General features: G+C 34.0%; 1 protein-coding gene across 1 annotated transcript in view; it reads right to left on the bottom strand.

Moving 5' to 3' along the window:
* Window positions 1–21,378, bottom strand: part of LOC148948040 (uncharacterized) — a 183,430-nt gene that overhangs the window by 20,208 nt on the left and 141,844 nt on the right. Inside the window, exons 10-12 of the mRNA XM_089096069.1 lie at window positions 9,521–9,782; window positions 5,279–5,353; window positions 3,397–3,471 (exon numbers count right to left, since the gene is read on the bottom strand). Coding sequence (XP_088952195.1) covers window positions 3,397–3,471; window positions 5,279–5,353; window positions 9,521–9,782 — 412 coding nt within the window. The remainder of the gene's footprint in view (window positions 1–3,396; window positions 3,472–5,278; window positions 5,354–9,520; window positions 9,783–21,378) is intronic.

Consider the following 21,378-nt stretch of genomic DNA (forward strand, 5'->3'; position numbering starts at 1 on the left):
TTGTCCCAATTCCTTAAAGACGACTCATGAAACACAATGGTAATTGAATTAGAATGTTGAGAAAATTTAGCTTGAAGACTAAGATAATAAAGAGGGTGCGATTCCCGTCATATACGTAATAAAATCTGTTCGTTTTGAGCATTAATCTTGCATCCTAGTTTCAGTTGAAAAAATATATTTTTTATATAATTTCTCTCAAAAGCAAAACTTTCCTTCTTTCAGAAACCTGATACCCAATTTGAAAACTACAAAAAAATTGAGAAGAAAACAAGAAAAAGCGTGTGTATTTACAAACAAATCCCAATCCATTGGAACCCGTGGTTCAAATTTGGAGAGTTTTGTACAATTTCTAGCACCATCACAGTGCAAAATACACGGGTAAAACGTGGAAAAACTAGACAATTATAATTCTAAAATAGCGGTGAGACGTCTTTACCACGTTCGAAGCCCACAAAAAAGTCCGCAAAATTCCACAATAAGGTTTCTTCTTGTGTTTAGTAGGCTATGTGTTTATTGCGCTAGTTTACTTTCATGGAGGAAACTTTCCACTGGAAAAAGAAGCACCTGGCACCAATTTTGTGTCTATGATTCATCTCACCGAGTAAAAATATTGGTGGGGTACTCACTTTTGATTCCTAATTTAATATCCTTGTTTTTTATACATGACTTTTGTGTTTTCAGTAAAGTGGTAGTTTTTTATAGTCCTACAATCATAGGGGAATATCATCAGTTACTTTGTGTTGGTATGATGTTCTGGTAACCCACTAGCCTTGGCAGAAAAAGAAACCGGAGACACATTAGTGGTTCCAAAATAAAAAAAAAGTAAATTTCCGCTTTGTTCAAGGTGATGGACTGTAATTAACCCTATAAAAGGTTTTTTTTTAACCATGCCGATTCCAATAGTGCAATTTTTATTTTGATCTGACGTCATTTTGAAGAGTTCAGGGTCTTTTTTGAGATCACCATAAATTTGTTCTCATAAGGAAGTTTTACTTTTAATATTAACTAAAATGTTAGTTACCATTCCTGAATTATTGCTAGATAGCCATTTTTTCTCTTTCGGCAGTTTTTTTCAAAGTATGTTTTTCAACTTTTAGTTTCTATGGGGCTGTGGTTCGCTCTTCACTAGGTTGCAGCTACTGCTGCAACCATGATAGACATTCTTCCACTAGTCCTATTTTTGTCGCTTATGAGATGTCTTGATGTTTCTTAAAAGCAACCGAGAACTAAAATAAAATCCTCCACCCTTTGCACTTGCCAGGGATGCCGACAAGGAAGAGAGAGAGAGGGGTTGACCCCTAGAGTTTGAGAAAAATATTCCCTTCTTATGTTTAGAAACTTAGCATTGCCCAATCCTATATTATTTTGAATTGGCAGCACTGTAACCTGGTAGGCTCTATTGATATAAACTCTTCCTTTTCGCTTTTTTCATACCATGGGGGGATTTTTTCTGGGGGGGGGGCAGCATAAAAAAACATTATGGTGCATTACTTTTGCGCATTTAAAGATATAAGATTAGAACTTGAGTCAATCTTTCGGTTTGCAAAGGGAATATTGGTGTGCCACAAAACAAGGAAACTATTAAAATCACAATCAAGTCTATTTCATTAAACACGACGTTATTATCATAAATAGTATATGTCTCTTTTATTTTGAAAATCTGTCTTTTTTAATCTTGAAAGAATGATTGATATGTCTTGTATTACTCCCTTTGGCAGATTTGTGATATTTTAAGCTGCTCTTTAACTAACTGAATTATAATTAATTAAATGAATTTCGTACGGCTGAAGCTATTATGTCGAGTTTTTCTGTGCCAATTTGGATGTTTTGAATTTTTTAATTTTGATGCACATTGCTGCTCATTTAGAACAATCCTGGATACTGCCCTGCTAGCCAGTAATATCAATTAGAAAGGAATTTGAGTAATGGGCCAGGGTTTGAACAATACTTTGTAATAAGGTATGTTACATTTGTTTGCCATTTGAATGCCACTGCTACCAGTAGAATTGAATATACGACCTAAAGTAAGGAATATAAATGCATTATTTTTCTTCATTCCCCTTTTTTCTCTCCAGAAATCTCAAATTTGTTATAACTTATGTTAGGTTTCCAATTATTTTTTCCTCATCAAGTCCAACTTATTTTTGAATTTTTCTAGTTTAAATACCATCCATCTCCAGAAAGTGGCACCCCTTCTGATGAAATCTCTTCACAGGGCTATTAGTCATAATTTAGACTAAATTTACCAATTCCATTCATAAAAAAGGAAGTCAAAAATAATAAATTCTTAATTAATTGGGGCAGTAGTATGATTGATGTTTGGATAGACAACTAATCTTTGTCAATCTTTGCCTACCTTATCCTTTGCCTATCTAATCTCTGTCTATCTTAGAAATCTTTGTGGTTTTTCTGTTCTTCACTCATAGATTTATGTTTAGTTTCACAAGACAAAATGGGATACAGAGAAAAATTTGATACAGACAAAATGTGTACACAGACGAAAATGTGATACAGATGAACTACCGAGCCTTTTTTCTAGGTAAATCATCAAAGAAAATTAAAAACAGCCAGTGGAAATCCTATGATCCTTTATTTATCATCGTTTAATAAACATGTTAACAACGTTCTTCCAATATTACATTATAATCATTACGATTTGCTTTAGGACACGCCAAATACCTACCCCTTTTAAAAGTTTGTGGATATCTCAGTTGGAAATTTGTATTACATACCTTTTATCAGTGGTTTCAGCCGTTTAAATTAGATATATAAAGTCAATTGAGTTTTTCTTGCTAAATGACCAATTTTTACACTGTAGCAAAATAGTTTCTAAGAGACTTGCTTTGAATTTTAGAAAAAGATATGTTTTGTCATATTTTTATCCTCTCCTTCTTTGAAGGATCTTAATAATTTAATAATCAATTAGGTACTATCATACTATAATTCACAGAAATTAGAAAAGGATTTAACAGATTAGTTTGTTCTTAGAGGTTCATGAAATAATTTGAAACAGGCAGTGCTGTTTTGAAGAGTATATTGGTAGAAATTAATCATATGATATTTTTTCTGGTTTCGAATGTAAAATGGTGATTGTTTATATAGAGAGTTTATGTTATCTTGTATGCTGATGATACTAACGAAAAGTTCAGTTTACCTGCCTTTGTGAGATTTAATGTAAGTGATATATTGCATATTAGATATAAGCTGACCAGGAAAATTAAGAAAACACTCAAGGATATCTGGAGCCTAGCATCTGGTAAATAGCTTACTACAGTCGTATTATTTAAATTTTAAAATAAAACAATTCTTTGACAAGATCTTCTGATATTTTGGTAATGTCTTGCTACGAATCTATGCTTAGGAACTCAATAAAAAAAAGCTCTGAAATAACCATACCTTTTCCAGGTCCCAAGGAATTGTGTAAACTTGACGCTCCAATTTGCATTAAACCAGGGTAAACATTTATCTTTGCTAAAAAAAAAAATTGTTACTAATTTCGTAAGCACCATTTGATTTTAGGAAAGATAGATGAAGTTAAACTGCCTATGAGAGTAGAATACATCTTATGAACTACAGTTTATGATAACTCTGTTTTACTGAATTTGGATTGTGGGTAGTCTCAAACAATGATGTGCAAGCTAAGAAAAGCGTCAATCATCCTAAATAAATGCGGTAAGGTACATGTGAGAGCAGAATATGTCATATAAATATAGTTATTTCATTTTAATGTGACATATAAATCATATCAATTATTCAAAACAGAGGCAAACAGATCTTTGAACAGAAAGAGTTTACTTATAAGAAATTTTTGACTCAAAATTTTTGCTCCTGTTGATTACTTAAATTTTTATAAGACAGAGCCGATCAAATCTTTTTATCCTTTTTACTGACAAAAAATTTGATGTAGAAGAAATTGTAAAATACCAGAATGGTTAAAAGTCAAGTATATTTGATCTTCCAACTTTGAATTCAATTTATATATATTCTGCCACGTAGCTGTGCTGGGGCCCAGGAGTGAAGTCGTCAGGCTCCCGTTACTAATAATAATATGATAGAGAGAAATAACAATTATTTGAAATTTCTGAAGGGACTTCTTAATGAATTCAAGATAGAGATGGAGATCTAAGCCTACTGGTTAAGATCTTAGATCCAACAAAATCGTTGTGTTAAAATTTACATTTCTCCGGATTTTGACCACCTTTAAAGTGATTTAGTATAAAAACATACTATTTGTGGGAAAAGTAACATATTCAATCATATCATTTTCTATTCTTAAAAATGCACTAGAACTTTCAATTTTCAACTGAATTAAACCTTTCTTTGGTTAGTACGACCACCATGTACGCAAAAAGTGGTATTTAGAAATGAGGTCAAATCTTTTTTTTAATAAACTGCCCGCAAAGGGGCACTTTGAAGATCTGTGCTAAAAGAAATTATCAAAATTAAATATAAAACTCTTAAGTTAAGAGATTTTATGTAATATTCTAAGCCAGGATATACTATCTTATATTTCTTGTAAAGCAACTGATTCTGATCATACCTCCCAGAAGAAATACTGTCTATTGCACTTTATGTAAGTTGTCATGCACACCCACGACACAACCAAATAACTAGGTATATTTTGTTTTAGAGAAGATCAATAAAAACTATTGCCGTCACGCCTAAAGGTTGCAATTTACATTTTTTTTACATTTCAGTGGTAAATCCAAAAATTCGTTGTTTTCAACAGGATGCTCGTAACAAAAATCCATCTTACTGACTCTAAGCTTCCAGATCTTTAATGTCGTGTTCATCCTCCCTTTGAGACCAGCTTATAAAGCCAGTTTTAAGGATTTGTAACAGGATTGTGGAATTGTCAGTTATGACTCTAGGCGTCAATAACAAAAGAAGAAAAATCAAGCAGTTCTTAAGGTTAAAGGAAAATTTTCGGTAGCCATTTTGTTTACTAAAGCTAAGGCTCGTATATATATATTATCCAATAAACTTGTAGAAGGCTGATGTCTAAAAGGTTTAAAAACTACTGACTGCAGTGTTGTCAAAGACACTAGAAACAAAGTAATTTGCAATAAAAAGAAAGAAGCAGTCACTAAAAAAGGTTAAAACATAGGTTAAGTTTTTCTAAATAAGTTCTTGAGAATTATTTTTATGTGGTATCTGGGCCACTACACAAATATCAGTTACTTTTTCAAATATAAAACTTATTTATACAAATTTAAGTGCTTTGGCAATGTTTGGCTACAAAATTAGACTTCAAAATACCATAAACAACCTGTAATACCTGGTCCAGATCCTACAGAACCTTGAAAGCCTGGCCGTTCCATTTTCATCGTAGCTTGCCGAGGATTCTTCATCTCTAAAAAGAGTAGATCTTAGATTTCAAAAATATAATATGGAGATGTATTAGATGATATAAGTCAAGCTTGTATGTTTAAGGGAATATCCAGTCCTTTACTTAAGTGATGAGTTGTAGCAACACTTGACTAGCTTTGTAAAAAATTATGTAAAGGGAGGAATAATCTAGTTTGTTTTTTCGTTATTAATCAAACAAGTGGATGGATAATCCCTAGAAACATTTAAACTGGCATATCACCATAAGAACTTGCCCTCCATTCAATACAATGGCATGGTCTTTGAATTCAATATCAAAATACAGTGTTTCTGCTTGAAAACAGCTTTACTCTTGAAAGATAATTATTGTTTCCTTTAAGAATGCTCCCTCGATAGAAGCAAACGCCTTATTGCTTTTCCGACGACCACAATACCTATTATCTCATTAGTTTTTTATGTTTTTCGTTTTTGTTTTTTTATTTATTCGTTGTTTACAACATTTTGGGATTGAAAGTGGTATTTTCATTGCTTCAAGTATGCATTGTCTAACCAGTGACACATTCTTAGTAAAAGAAACAGGAATGTCAAGTAGCGAAAATCTTGAGGGAGGGGGCAAATGTATTTTACAAACCCCAGGGCTTAATTCTGTTGTTTTTAGAATTTTTTCAATGAAGACGCGCAAAAGGTATTTTTCAAATGAAATTACCCAGACCTATATTTTTCAAAATCTAAGGGGAGAATGATAATTACCCAACCACCCCGATGATAATTCACGCGACTGTGCAAGGAAAAATTCATATCGTGCGTTTTTGCGCGTACTGTTTGACTACAAGTCGCTTTCCATGGTAGAGATGAAAACAGCATTTACTTGATTCATGTACACTTAGATTACCGATAATAGGTACGTCAACCAGCAAAAAGCACATGCCCGTTATCATCAAAGATTGCTAGTTAATATTTCGAAGAATTTATCCTTGTCTCATACTTTTCATTTTTGGCATCGGAAAATGAAAGTAACCCTGTAATTGAATACAATAGTTTTCTGTGTGACGTAAAAAATTATGTTCATATGCCTACTAGAATAGGTTTGAATAGTTAGGGGATTTCTTGAATACTACCAGGAAATATCTCCAGGGAAAGGCAAGTGCTACGAAGGGTTATTCTTGCTTTTCCCTGAAATCCAAAAGAGAATATCTCACATTCTCCTATGCATAAACTTTTTAATTTTCCCTTGTTTCCTCTGAGGCTTAACTTCCATACTGCTTTTCATGGGGAATAAACCTAGAAAAAGTATTTGTTTGAGAAATTTGCCTTGAAAACCATACAAAGGATGATCAATAAGCTCTTTTTCTGAGTAGTTCTAATGAATGTACAATAATTAAATATGATTTAAATAATAAGGTTTCAAAAGTGCATTTTCACACCCAACTTAACCTAATTATAAGTGTGCCTTTAGATGTATATAGGAGAACACTTGGGGAGAGTGATAGAAATCAATATCCAGTTCCAGAGACAACAACCTTTTCATTGCAATTTTTTGTAACACAAAAGACTATATACACATGCAAGCCAGGAATCTTTTAATGTAGATGCTGGAATCAGGATAGAAGATTTACTTCTTTACGCTGAAGTCGGAATTTTGTCCTATTTCCTTCACAAGAACTGCTCAAACGCAAGGACCATCTGTTTTAATCTGTTTATTGCTCATTTGACCATCTGTTTATTGCTCGTTTCATTCTCATTATTTTATTTGTAAGAAAAATCGATTTCATTTTTTTAACTTAATGAATCATAAGAATCGAGATCGGTGCATACTTTCCATGTAGTCGTATTTGCAAAACTTACCTCAACAGATTAATGATGTTGCTAATTTAGAATAACAATTTTTATTCACCATTTCTCAACGTTTTTTATTCAAAAATTTGAGAGAATTGATAAAATTAAGCTAAACTGCATGAGCAATTGAAAAATTCCAAATCTGTACAAAGATATAAACTGTGGCCAGTTGTAGAGTTTAAAACAAAATGCCAGCCACTGATGGGCTACTTGAGCCAGAGTACAGATAAATAGGAGGTAGGTGCTGGAACCAACCAAGTAATTGATCATAGGGTATAGATTTGATGAATTGTATAACTCGTGATGGCTGACTGGGAGCTTTTAAAATAGCTAAAGGGGTAGATAAGGAGAGCAGAAGGATTGACAGCCGAAATTATCTATACACAAAACTTATTATCAAAAGTACGAGCTTACTAGCAACAAAACAGGCTACTTTTTCATACTGTAAATAATAATTAATCACAATTTTTATCAACAATTCCTGTAATATGTATTTTGTCATTCCACCCTCACATTTCAGTCTCAACAATAATATCTGTATCTTCATTCATTGCATCAAGTCAAGCTTTTGTCTCAGATTCAAAATCTTGGAGACATAATACCCACCATTATAGACATTATCTCATTTAATAATATTGAACCACCCTAAAAGGTTAAAATTCTTTACAATTTCAAAATTTTGCCTGTAACAGTAATAACCATGTTTCCAAAGGTGCATACAGTCACCAAACATTCCTTTGCAATCATTCTTATACATTTAATTCTAGAGATAACATTCCTAAGTTGATAAAAGCTTTAAATTTTATCTATGTTGGAGATTGGAGGGAAATTTTCTCTTAATTCCCACTCCAGCTCGAGTATTCCCCTTGCTCTAATAAAATTACAGGTTGGGTCTTTTAAGTTTAACCCTAATAAACAACTTTCAAAAAGAAATAAAATCTGGGAATATTAATCCCTACTTAAAAGTCAGCGTGCGTGCATTATATTAGCAAAAGAGAATATTTATTGAATTGTTAACCCTTTTAATGAGGTCTTTGACCTGTTTTAAACTTAGCTAGTTTAACTTAGGTTATGTCAACGATTTTAAATTATAAGATTCTTGCAGTTTGTTAACAGCTGATGTATTTTCCTCTAGAAATTAACACTTCCAACTTGGGAGAAATTTTAGACTTTGTTCATATTAGATATTGAAGGGTATTGCTGCAGTAGGGTTAATCTCCTCTTTGAATCAGTCCTCCAAGTTAATATGCTTCCTCTATATTAGAAACAAAATTTTCTGTTTTATTTTCCAAACATAATAGTAATACAAGACCACTGAATTGTTTTGATTTAACTTATTTAACCTAGTTTAAGTTCAAGATTTTTAAATTAAAAAATTGTTCAATTTGTTAAAATCCCAAATCAGGGTTAAACCTGGGAAATAAACAGTAGAACATACTGTTCTACCAAATTTATTTCTGATTGTCATATTATTTCTTAAACAACAATTATAATCTGTCAGGAGTGAGTTCAGAGAGCTTAGTTCAAAGTTTTGCCTGTTATTGTGTTTTCATTTGGTTTTAGATACAAATCTAAGAAGTTGATAACTATTGCATAAAATTCAATGTTAAATACAAAGAGGGTGTTTTTTCCTCCAAAGTGTAGAAATTGGACCAAAGATTCAATGGCCTGCACTAATTGCCCTTGTCTCAAAGATAAATTTGATTTACGTGGGCCTATATATTCTTACGTTTATGCTAGCCTCTGAGACAGATGGAAAAAAAAATTAAACAATAGATGCAATGCTTTATTTGATCAATATCTTTCTTGCCCGTAATTTGGTAGGAGTAAAAAAGTAGGTAGGACTACTAATAAATCTGCACCAAGCCCTTGAACCCATACAAGCTGAAACTACTTGAAGTTTATAAGTTTTATGAATGTAATGGCATAAAAATTTTGAAAAACGGATATTCTTTACACTAACAGTTAAACATATATGCAAACTCAAGCTTGAGCTCGATCGGAAATATACTATACAGTGGGACATATGCTATTTTGGTAAAAGAAAATGAGTTATTTATGTGGTGTTGGTAACCTGAGCACGAGGAATCAAACGGTGTAACCAGAATTGTCCTATCTCATACCGTTACGAATATGAAAAAAGGACACACATCACTTTTGGACATGAAAAAACTGGGAAGATGAAAAAGAGACGACATGAACAAATTTTTCCTTTTTTTTTTTTTTTTTGCTGTCTTGAAAATTAACAAAAATGGCGTATTTCGCATTTATAATTGTCACAGCCGAAATATTAACATTCCATAGTTAGAAAATCGTTTACAGATGGAACTGAAAACCTGATTGAACTGGTCCTTACCTTTGGTACATAGGATTTTGTAGGTACGAATATTTGGTTTTAACCATCCTTCTTGTGGAGGCAAAAATTTTCCTTCACTTAGCCTAAGTCCCCTGGTTGAACGTGCTGATTTGCAATAATATGTCAATCCCTTTGCATTTGGGAAGTTACTTTTGAGAGTGGTCAGGAGTAGGGTGTCATCATCTTCAAGTGGTAATTCCATAGTTTGTTCTGAATCGGGGGATTCCACTCGTAGAAAAGACATTTTTTGGTCTAAATCAGACTAAAATCAAGAGAGTAAATAAAGTATAAATATTGAACAGTTGGTGGTAACAAAACTTAATTAACAATTGAAGCGTACTAATAGTAACTGATATTCTAAAAAAAGTAGTATGAATAATAATATATTCATTTCAAGTGTTGGCTTTTCCATTCACTATGAGAAGCCTTTTTCTGAAAAGCAAATTTATAACGGGGAATAAAGTTCCTAAAACCCAGGACAAGCAGAAATAAAGTCTTAAAATAACAATGACTCTAAACAACCAGAAATTACAAGACACGGATAAGTAAGCACCAAAAAAAGAAATGAAAAGCCACACTAAGCATAAAGATAAACAGTGGTATTACAAAGGAATAAATAAACTATGAAACGGGGAGAACATAAAACGAACTATCAAGTTAAACTTACAAGGAACAGAAAGAAGTAATGTTACTGCCTTACCCCGCCTGAACACCTTCTTATGGTCATTGCACCGCTTGATTTTATTGGAAACTAGATATATATTGAACGATGTGGTTTAATTTTTTCAAACTATCAACGACCAATAAAAAAATTGCCATAGTACTAAAAATAATTGGAACTAAAATATAAAAATAAACTTAATATTTACTACATAATATTTACTTTATTTCTGAATATCGCAGAAAATCAGGAAATTAATATTTTGTTTAATAGAATTTTTCATTTCGTCAATTTTACAATTTAAGAATAAAACGCTTTATATATTCAAAAGTTTTTTTTTCAGAAAGGTTCAAATGACAAATTAGCTCTTAGATAGCGTAAGGGTAGAGGCCAGAAGCCCTTCTTCCGTTTTAGTAATTATTGTTCATTTTAAACTTGACTTAATTTTATCCCTTAGTTTCTGCTCATTTAAGGTTTTTTTTTATCAATGTCATTATCTGTTATTTTAATATTTTATTTGATATTATATTTTAATTTCTCTTCGCTCTGGGCTTCATTTATCTATTGATTGTCATTTCTGGTCGTAGAAGTGACTAAGAGTTTTTTTGAATGTATAAATTATCAGAATTCTGCCTGAGAAAACCGAAATATGGCGCACTTATTTTGTAATACATAAATACTAAAATTTTGATTTGAGTTTTAACAGGGATAGTGATGATTTTACAATAAGTGAATCTTATGCTATTTTTCTCAGACAAGATATTTCTCAAACAAGATCAATTCATGCCAAAAATAATTCTTGTCACTTCCACATTCACAAAATGATACTTATCCCCGAACCCTCAGATCTAAAGGCTTTTGAATTCCCTTATTGTTTGCCTAAAATATTTATTATTGGGTAATAAGGGGAGAATGTTTTACCTTTGGTGTCCAAGAAGGCCAAGGGCGTTCGCGTGAAGCTTTCAGGAAATATTGAGGGAGTGTTGAACAAAATCAAAACACAGTGTGTGCATGCGGGCTGCCAAGAGGGCGTAACTCAGGAATTACTTAGGGTACTAAGGTGGAACTTAAAAAGAATGATGAAAGGGATGATCAATTAGCCAAAATACAATGTGTTCACATTAACCCTACTGCTACTGATACTAAAACTATTACTACTACTACCGCTACTTCTATTACGACTACACCTAAGACTGCAGATATGAAGGTGACAGTTTGAGGAGAAATTGCGAAGGAATATACCTAAACAAAAACATGCTTTATTCACACTGGTTGTCAAAAGGGCGTATCAGTAATAGCTTGGGAACTATTTAGTGCATTAAGTTAAAACTTCCAGGGTATGATGGAGGGGGGGACGTTCAACTGACCAAAAGGCAGTATGTGCATAGTGCAACTAATATTATTGCTATTGCCGTTGCTAGTGCAACTGCTACAATACTAGCACTACCGCTACTACTACTCCTGCTACAGCAAATATGACTCCGATTAATGCTAAGGCTATAAAGTTAGAAAATTAAGGGTGTATTTAGAGGAAAGTTAAATTAAATCAAAACACGTTAAGTCAATTAAAGTTGTCTAATTGGTGTATCTAAGGAAAGGCTTAGGGTATTCAACTGGAACTTTCAGACAATAATGAGGGGGATGGACAACTGACCAAAAAATGCAATATGTGCACGCTACTACTACTACTACTACTACTTTAATTATAACTACTGCAACTACTACTTCTATTGGGACTTTTCCTAAAATTAAGCGTATTTGGATGAAAAGTGTTGAGGGAGAATTTTAACGAAGTCGAAATACGATATGTGGATAATGGTTGACAAAAGGGCAGATCAGCAAAATTTCAGGAAGGGCCTAAAATATTCAGTTGAAACTTCCAGGGCATAATGAAAGGGATGATCAACTGACCAAAAGACAGTTTGTGCATGCTACTAATGCTAGTACTACTACTACTACTACTGTTACCGCTGCTTCTAATACTACTACTAATACTCCTATTAATAAAACTGTGACTACTACTATCACTAAGAGTATTAAAATGAAAAATTCAGGGAATATTGAGGGAAAAGTGAAATTACATCAAAACACATGTTGTGCATGCAGGTTTTCAAAAGGGCATACAAGCAATATCTTAGGAACGATTTGGAACATGAAGTTAAAACTTATGAGGCTTGTTGTTGGGGTCAATAAAAACAAAAAATATCAATATTTTTGTTTAGGTAAAACTTAAGGATATTAAGGTGAAAATTTGAGGGAATGTTGAAAGAAAGTTGAACTCAATCACAATGTATTTGCATGCATATTGCAAAAAGACATATCAGTGATATTCCTAGAACTGATTACGGCATTGAGTTAAAACTTTCAGTATGTTTTTTTTTGGGTGGGGGGGGAGAGGTTGAAAAAACAAAAAGTGCTATGTGTAGGCTATACTAAGGCTAATTCTATTACTACTGCCACAGCTATTGCTACTACTGGAGCTAAAGGAATTAAGGTGCAGGTTTCAGGGAATATTTAAGAGAATGTTGAGCTAAATCACAATGAGCATATAGATTGTCCACAGTAGTAATCCCAAAGTGGTCTTGGTCGACTCAAAGGGGCCACAGGGAGACTCGAGGTTCTACGCTGACATGACAAAAAATAAGGGTTCGCAATTCGTAAACTGGACTGCACGAAAATTTATCTGACTTAAATAGTGAAGAACTAAATTGTTGATTTGACTTTATTTATCAGTGTAGGCTAACAATATTAATTTTTGAATCAGTTTTTAGGGAATCAGTTTCTGAAAATAAATATCCCAATTTAAAAGAAACCCTGATCAGTTTCATAGCGGACGTCACATATTTAACAGATTTCAGAAAGTTCAATTAGATTAACTTACAATTACAAGGAGGCAGCCTCATTTTAAACAAGAATGGGTGCAATTTCAGCTTAAAAAAAAATTAAAATATATCAAGCAAAATATTAGTCAGTACAAATTTTCCTCAAGTTCTTAAGCTTGTTAAAAGTTGAATGCCTTTATGGGGATATTCAGATCTACGTTCAACATTTAACTACACTATACGATTACTCCGAAATTAGATTGAAAAAAGATTTGACTTAATGAAAAAAGATTTGAAAAACATATAGAAAAAAGATTTGACTTAATTTGTTGCACAAAAAGGAAAGTAGGTCATTGCATAAATAACCTAATTGTAGATATATTATGAAAAAATAGTTACTTTACAATCAACTAAATTTGTGTGCTTTAGACTTGACTTATTTGGTAAAATTCTTGTTTAGCTACTTTTGTCGTCTTGGAAAGAGGTTAGCTTAGGAAAATGAAACTTTCAGGGATGGATCTACAGTCTAAAGTATTTCATGGTAAGTTTTTTTTTAAGTATCTACCTCCAATCCTTCTCCATTTAGATGGATCTGACCTTCGATGGCCTTTACCAATATCTGTGTTACAAAATTGCAAAATAGATCTTCTGCTTAAATGATGTACAACAAAAATGTTTTCAGCTTCACAAGTTTGCTCAATTACAGTTTATGAACTATACAAAGGACTTGTTTGACCAAAACTGGAATTTGGTATGTTCATGGCAAGCCCATTAAAGGTGACAAGAAAAAACCAGAAAGTGTTTAAAGCCATGCAACTAAATGAATAGAAGGTTGTAAAGCCTGGACTAACCATCCCGCCTGGAGAAGTTACAGATTCCTACCCCATCCTATCAAGTGGGGATATCATCATGGTGTAAAAAATGCTGCACGCTCAGTATTATAAACCGTGTTAATCAGAAGTCAGAATTCAACTAACTAATATTTACAGACATTTGCATATATACTAGCGAATCATTCTTTTCACTCGGCGTGAACTCTCCTTTGACGTAAGCCCATGAGAAATTTCATGTAAGCCATCAGAGATAATTGATACATAACAGTTCCTTCCTTCCTTCGGAATTTGAAGAGCTTGAAAGACTTGTGTTAGGTTAAACTGTGCGAGCATGTCACTCGATAGCCATGTTCCATCTGGGGTCATTATTCTGTTGCCATCATTATCCGTGAAAACAATTCCTTTTGTCACTATAGTTGGTACAAGGGGAGCAGGAGGAGTGTAGACAAACGAAAATAGTGACGAAGACCACACTGCCTTTCCATAACAAACAACAAAAGCACGAGGAACAACAGGGAAGTCTTTTTGGAAGACAGTGGGGATAATGTGAATGAATATTTCGGCCCTATGTCCAAGGGCCGTCCTCAGAAAGACAAAAATATATACAAGAAAAAAGGCTCACAACAACAAGCGACCAATAAAACCAAAAAATAAAAATATTTTCAGAGCAGTCCTAGCATCTTTACTTCAGCGAAATTCAACCAGGACTGATAGAAAGTAAGTTAAAACAAGGCGATTCAATGAGATGAAAGAAAAATAATTTAAAAACACGTTCTTACTGCTAATCCAGCCTTTTTGGCAGCTAACCTCAAAGGTCTTTTTGTGACTGGTTCTGTGTTAATGTATATTGGTTGGTAATGTCTATGTCTAATGTCTATTGGCTAGATTGGAAAGAAATTTGTTTAGTCGTGATTTCCGCTTATCAAGGGAACGACTTATTAAGAAGTTGGAAATGTGAATTTTCGAAGAATAGCCCTACTTACACTCCAAGATTCACTCCTGGACCGGCTGTTGTTAATCTATCCTCTAGATCGCTTGAACCAAAGGAAATTCAAATTCTTGAAAAAGGTCCAAAATTCTCTTTTCTTCCATGACATGTCCCTGTGGCAGATTTAATTTCCTCTCTAGAGTCCTCTGTGCACAAATTTTATACATCTATTTCCAACCCAGATGAAGTTAGGGCTAGTCTTATAGATACCCTTTACAACAATCAGAAAAAGGTTAACTGCCTCGCCACAAAAAAAAAAACAGATAGTTTGAGTAGATTGTACATATGGAATTCCGATGCCCCTATAGCAAGGAATTCTAACAGCCATATGGAATTCCGATGCCCCTCTACACCTATTCAAAGAGAGTGAGTATCCTCTCACATGGCATATGGAGTTTGCGTGCGCCCCTAGGAATTGGGTCATTGACTTGCCAACCAGACAGGTTTCTGGAGGGTATAGTCTGGTTTGGTGGGTATAGTCTGGTTTGGTGGGTATCATCTGGTTTGGTGGGTATAATCTGGTTTGGTGGGTATAGTCTGGTTTGGTGGGTATAGTCTGGTTTGGTTTTTCAAAGAGAGTGAGTATTACACTTTACTTTTTTGTTTCCAGGGGTAATTAGTGATTGGATAATTTTTTAACATGAAATCTCTGAATAAAATATTTTTGGAGCATGTACTTGACGATGAATAAAAGGGTTAAGGTGATTAGCAATTACGAGCGAGGATTCCCCCATTGGTTCCTGCCAATAGGCTACGCATATCAAGTTGAAAATTTGATAGAATGAGGTATTTGAGGGGGAATATTAATATTTTGAATAATAGGAGTGTGATTGATTCTAATTAGTGATTGGATTGTATGAAGGTGGAGAAAAAAAAGGATTAAACTGATTAGCAGTTAAGGTAACCCCGAAGGGGTTGTTAACTCAGGTAATTTGTTATAAATTTGAAACAACATCAGTCTATGAAAATGGATAACGACGATAGAATGACATTTTGAGTTGACCTAGCTTTACCTCTCCGATGTGGTCTGTATAATACACAAGTGATGTTTGAACAGTATTGTCAATTTAAAATAGGGTCTAACGTTTACGATAAAATATTTTTTGGGGGAGATGGGTTGATTGTGTACTGTATAATACACAAGTGATGTTTGAACAGTGTTGTCAATTTAAAATTGTGGAGAAATAAAAAAATTTAACAAGAAATGGCTGAAGTGTTTTGGGGGAGATGGGGTGATTGTGCACTGTATAATACACATGTGATGTTTGGTCAGTGTTGTCAATTTAAAATAGTTTAACGTTCCCTCCTTCACCCATTTCTGAGGGCAGGGGAGGGGGGTCAATTTTGGAGGGAAAACCAAAAATACTCAGAATCGAAAATAAATGAGATCTGCCTCAAGGGGAAGGCTCAGAGGCCCTTTGTTCCCCCATTTCTGAGGGCCGGGGAGGGGGGGTGTCAATATTGGAGGGAAAACCAAAAATACTCAGAATCGAAAATAAACGGGATCTGCCTCAAGGGGAAGGCTCAGAGGCCCTTCCTCCCCCCATTTCGGAGGGCAGGGGAGGGGGGTCAATTTTGGAGGGAAAACCAAAAATACTCAGAATCGAAAATAAATGAGATCTGCCTCAAGGGGAAGGCTCAGAGGCCCTTCCTTTCCCCATTTCTGAGGGCAGGGGAGGGGAGGGTTCAATTTTGGAGGGAAATTCAAAAATGCTCAGAATCGAAAATAAATGGGATCGGCCTCAAGGGCAAGGCTCAGAGGCCCCTCCTTCCTCCATTTCTGAGGGCAGGTGGGGGTCAATTTTGGAGGGAAAACCAAAAATACTCAGAATCGAAAATAAATGGGATCTGCCTCAAGGGGAAGGCTCAGAGGCCCTTCGTTCCCCCATTTCTGAGGGCCGGGGAGGGGCGGGGTCAAATTTGGTGGGAAATTCAAAAATTCTCAGAATCGAAAATAAATGGGATCTGCCTCATGGGCAAGGCTCAGAGGCCCCTCCTTCCTCCATTTATGAGGGCAGGGGAGGGGGGTCAATTTTGGAGGGAAAAACAAAAATACTCAGAATCAAAAATAAATGGGATCTGCCTCAAGGGAAAGGCTCAGAGGCCCTTTGTTCCCCCATTTCTGAGGGCAAGGGAGGGAGGGTGATCAATTTTGGAGGGAAAACCAAAAATACTCAGAATCGAAAATAAATGTGATCTGCCTCAAGCGGAAGGCACAGAGGCCCTTCGTTCCCCCATTTCTGAGGGCAGGGGAGGGGAGAGGTCAATTTTGGAGGGAAAATCAAAAATGCTCAGAATCGAAAATAAATGGGATCTGCCTCAAGGGCAAGGCTCAGAGGCCCCTCCTTCCTCCATTTCTGCGGGCAGGTGAGGGGGGGCAATTTTGGAGGGAAAAACAAAAATACTCAGAATCGAAAATAAATGAGATCTGCCTCAAGGGGAAGGCTCAGAGGCCCTTGGTTCCCCCATTTCTGAGGGCAGGGGTGGGAGGGTGATCAATTTTGGAGGGAAAACCAAAAATACCCAGAATCGAAAATAAATGACATCTGCCTCAAGGGGAAGGCTCAGAGGCCCTTCGTTCCCCCATTTCTGAGGGCAGGGGAGGGGAGAGGTCAAATTTGGAGGGAAAATCAAAAATACTCAGAATCGAAAATAAATGAGATCTGCCTCAAGGGGAAGGCTCAGAGGCCCTTGGTTCCCCCATTTCTGAGGGCAGGGGAGGGAGGTGGGTCAATTTTGGAGGGGAAACCAAAAATACTCAGAATCGAAAATAAATGGGATCTGTCACAGTTACATTCTCTTGATTTTTCAAAGTTCATTTTGAATTTCTTTCATTGAAATGCAAGAGTTGGAATATTTCAGTAGTGTTTTTTCGTTGATTAGCTTGTCACAGTTACATTTTCTTGATCGGTTGAAATTACTCTTGGTTTCGTTCCATTGAAATGCAAGAGTTGAACTATTAAAGTAGTTTTCTATAGTGGTTTACCTTGCAATACACACATTCTCTGAATTTTTCACAGTTTATCTCGAATTTATTTAGTTGAAATACAAGAGTTGGAATATTTCAGTAGTGTTTTGTTGTGCTTTACCTTGTCACAGTTACATTCTCTTGATCTTTCAAAGTTCACTTTGGTTTTATTTCATTGAAATGCTAGAGTTGGAATATTTTAGTAGTGTTCTGTCGTGGTTTACCTTGTCACAGATACTTTCTAATGATTTTTCAAAGTTCATTTTGAATTTTTTTAATTGAAATGAAAGAGTTGGATTATTTCAGTAGTGTTCTGTTGTGGTTTACCTTGTCACAGTTACATTCTCTTAATTCTTCAAAGTTCATTTTGAATTTTTTTCGTTGAAATGCGAGAGTTGGAATATTTCAGTAGTGTTTTTTTCGTGCTTTACCTTGTCACAATTACATTGTTTTTATTTTTCAAAAAGTTCATTTTGAATTTCTTTCATTGAAATGCAAGAGTTGGTTTATTTCAGTAGTGTTTTGTCGTGGTTTACCATTTCACAGTTAAATTCTATTAATTTTTCAAAGTTCATTTTGGATTTCTTTCGTTGAAATGCAAGAGTTGGAATATTTCAGTAGTGTTTTGTTGCGGTTTACCTTGTCACAGTTACATTCTCTTAATTTTTCAAAGTTCATTTTGAATTTCTATCATTGAAATGAAAGAGTTGGAATATTTCAGTAGTGTTTTGTCGTGGTTTACCCTGTCACAGTTACATTCTAATGATTTTTCAAAGATCATTATGGTTTTCTTTCGTTGAAATGCAAGAGTTGGAATATTTCAGTAGTGTAATTTTTCAAAGTTCATTTTGAATTTCTTTCATTGAAATACAAGAGTTGGAATATTTCATTAGTGCTTTGTTGTGCTTCGTCATGTCACAGTTACATTCTCTTGGTCTGTCAAAGTTCATTTTTGTTTTATTTCTTTAAAATGCAAGAATTGGAATATTTCAATTGTTCTTCATCATGGTTTACCTTGTCACAGTTATTTTTTCTTGATATTTCAAAGATCATTTCGAATTTTTTTCATTGAAAATGAAAGAGTTGGAATATTTCAGTAGTGTTTTGTTGTGCTTTACCTTGTCACAGTTACATTCTCTTGATCTTTCAAAGTTCACTTTGGTTTTATTTCATTGAAATGCAAGAGTTGGAATATTTCAGTAGTGTTCTGTCGTGGTTTACCTTGTCACAGATACATTCTCTAGATTTTTCAAGTTCATTTTGAATTTCTTCTATTGAAATGAAAGAGTTGAATTATTTCAGTAATGTTCTGTTGTGCTTTCCTTGTCACAGTTAAATTCTCTTAATTTTTCAAAGTTCATTTTGAATTTTTTTTTCGTTGAAATGCGAGTTGGAATATTTCAGTAGTGTTTCGTCATGGTTTACCTTGTCACAATTACGTTCTCTTGAGTTTTAATATAGTTCTATTTTGAATTTCTTTCATTGAAATGCTAGAGCTGGTTTATTTCAGGAGTCTTGTGTCCTGGTTTACCGTTTCACAGTTACGTTCTATTGATATTTCCCACTTCTTTTTGAACATCTATTATTGGAATGCAAAAACTGACATATTTCAGTAATATTCTGTCGCAGTATACCATTTCAAAGATGCATTCTCCTGATTTTTCAAAGTTCATTTTGAATTTCTATCATTGAAATGCAAGAGTTGGAATATTTCAGAAGTGTTTTGTCGTGGTTTACCCTGTCAGAGTTGCATTCTCATGATTTTTCAAAGATCATTATGGTTTTCTTTCGTTGAAATGCAAGAGTTGGAATATTTCAGTAGTGTTTTGACGTGGTTTACCTTGTCACAGTTACGTTCTCTTAATTTTTCAAAGTTCATTTTGAATTTCTTTCCTGGAAATGCAAGAGTTGGAATATTTCAATAGTGTTTTGTCGTGGTTTACCTTGTCACAGTTACATTTTCTTGATTTTTCAAATTTCATTTTGAATTTCTTTCATTGAAATGCAAGAGTTGGAATATTTGAGTAGTGTTTTGTTGTAGTTTACCTTAACAGAGTTACATTCTATTAATTTTTCAAAGTTCATTTTGAATTTCTATCGTTGAAATGCAAGAGTTGGAATATTTCAGTAGTGTTTTGTTTTGGTTTACCATGTCACAGCTACATTTTCTTGATTTTTCAAAGTTCATTTTGAATTTCTTTCGTTGAAATGCAAGAGTTGGAATATTTCAGTAGTGTTTTGTTGTGGTTTACCTTGTCCCAGTTACATTCTATTGATTTTTCAAAGTTCATTTTGAATTTCTATCATTAAAATGCAAGAGTTGGAATATTTCAGTAGTGTTTTGCTGTGGTTTACCTTGTCATAGTTACATCCTCTTGATTTTTCAAAGTTCATTTTGAATTTTTGTCGTTGAAATGCAAGAGTTGGAATATTAGAGTAGTGTTTTGTCATGGTTTACCATGTCACAGTTACATTCTCTTGATTTTTCAAAGTTCATATGAATTTCTTTCATTGAAATGCAAGAGTTGGATTATTTCAGTAGTGTTTTGTTGCGGTTTACCTTTTCACAGTTACATTCTCTTAATTTTTCAAAGTTCATTTTGAATTTCTATCATTGAAATGCAAGAGTTGGAATATTTCAGTAGTGTTTTGTCGTGGTTTACCTTATCACAGTTACATTCTCTTTATTTTTCAAAGTTCATTTTGAATTTCTTTCCAGAAAATGCAAGAGTTGGAATATTTCAGTAGTGTTTTATTGTGGTGTACCTTGTCATAGTTACATTCTTTTGATTTTTCAAATTTCGTTTTCAATTTAATTCAATGAAATAAAATAGTTGGAATATTTGTGTAGTGTTTTGTCGGATCTTACCTTACCAGAACTGCATTCTATTGATTTTTCAAAGTTAATTTTGAATTTCTTTTGTTGAAATGAAAGAGTTTGACTATCTCAGTAGGGATTTGTTGTCTGTCACCATTTCACAGTTACATTTTCTTGATTGTTCAAAGTTCATTTCGAATTTCTTTCATTGAAATGCAAGAGTTGGAATATTTCAGCAGTGTTCTGTCATGGTTTACCTTGTCACAGTTACATTTTCTTGATTTTTCAAAGCTCACTTTGGTTTTATTTCGGTGAAATGCAAGAGTTGGAATATTTCAGTAGTCTTTTGTTGTGGTTTACCTTGTCACACTTACATTCTCTTAATTTTTCAAAGTTCATTTTGGATTTCTTTCGATGAAATGCATGAGTTGGAATATTTCAATAGTGTTTTGTCGTGGTTTACTTAGTCACAGTTATATACTCTTGATTTTTCAAAGTTCACTTTGGTTTTATTTCGGTGAAATGCAAGAGACCTAAAATAATGTCTTGAAATCAACCTGCAAAGTCGACATAGCTTTATTTCATTTTTAAGGTTAATTTAGACGAGGTTACGTGCGCGCACGTAACCTCGTCTAAATTAACCTTAAAAATCAAATAAAGCTATGTCGACTTTGCATGTTAATTTCACGACATTATTTTAGGTCTCTTGCATTACACCGAAATAAAACCAAAGTGAACTTTGAAAAATCAAGAGAATGATCTTGATTA

This window comes from Artemia sp. Qi Xiang Cuo, chromosome 10 (assembly GCF_049724085.1).
Source record: "Artemia sp. Qi Xiang Cuo chromosome 10, ASM4972408v1, whole genome shotgun sequence".
NCBI classification, from domain to species: Eukaryota; Metazoa; Arthropoda; class Branchiopoda; order Anostraca; family Artemiidae; genus Artemia; species Artemia sp. Qi Xiang Cuo.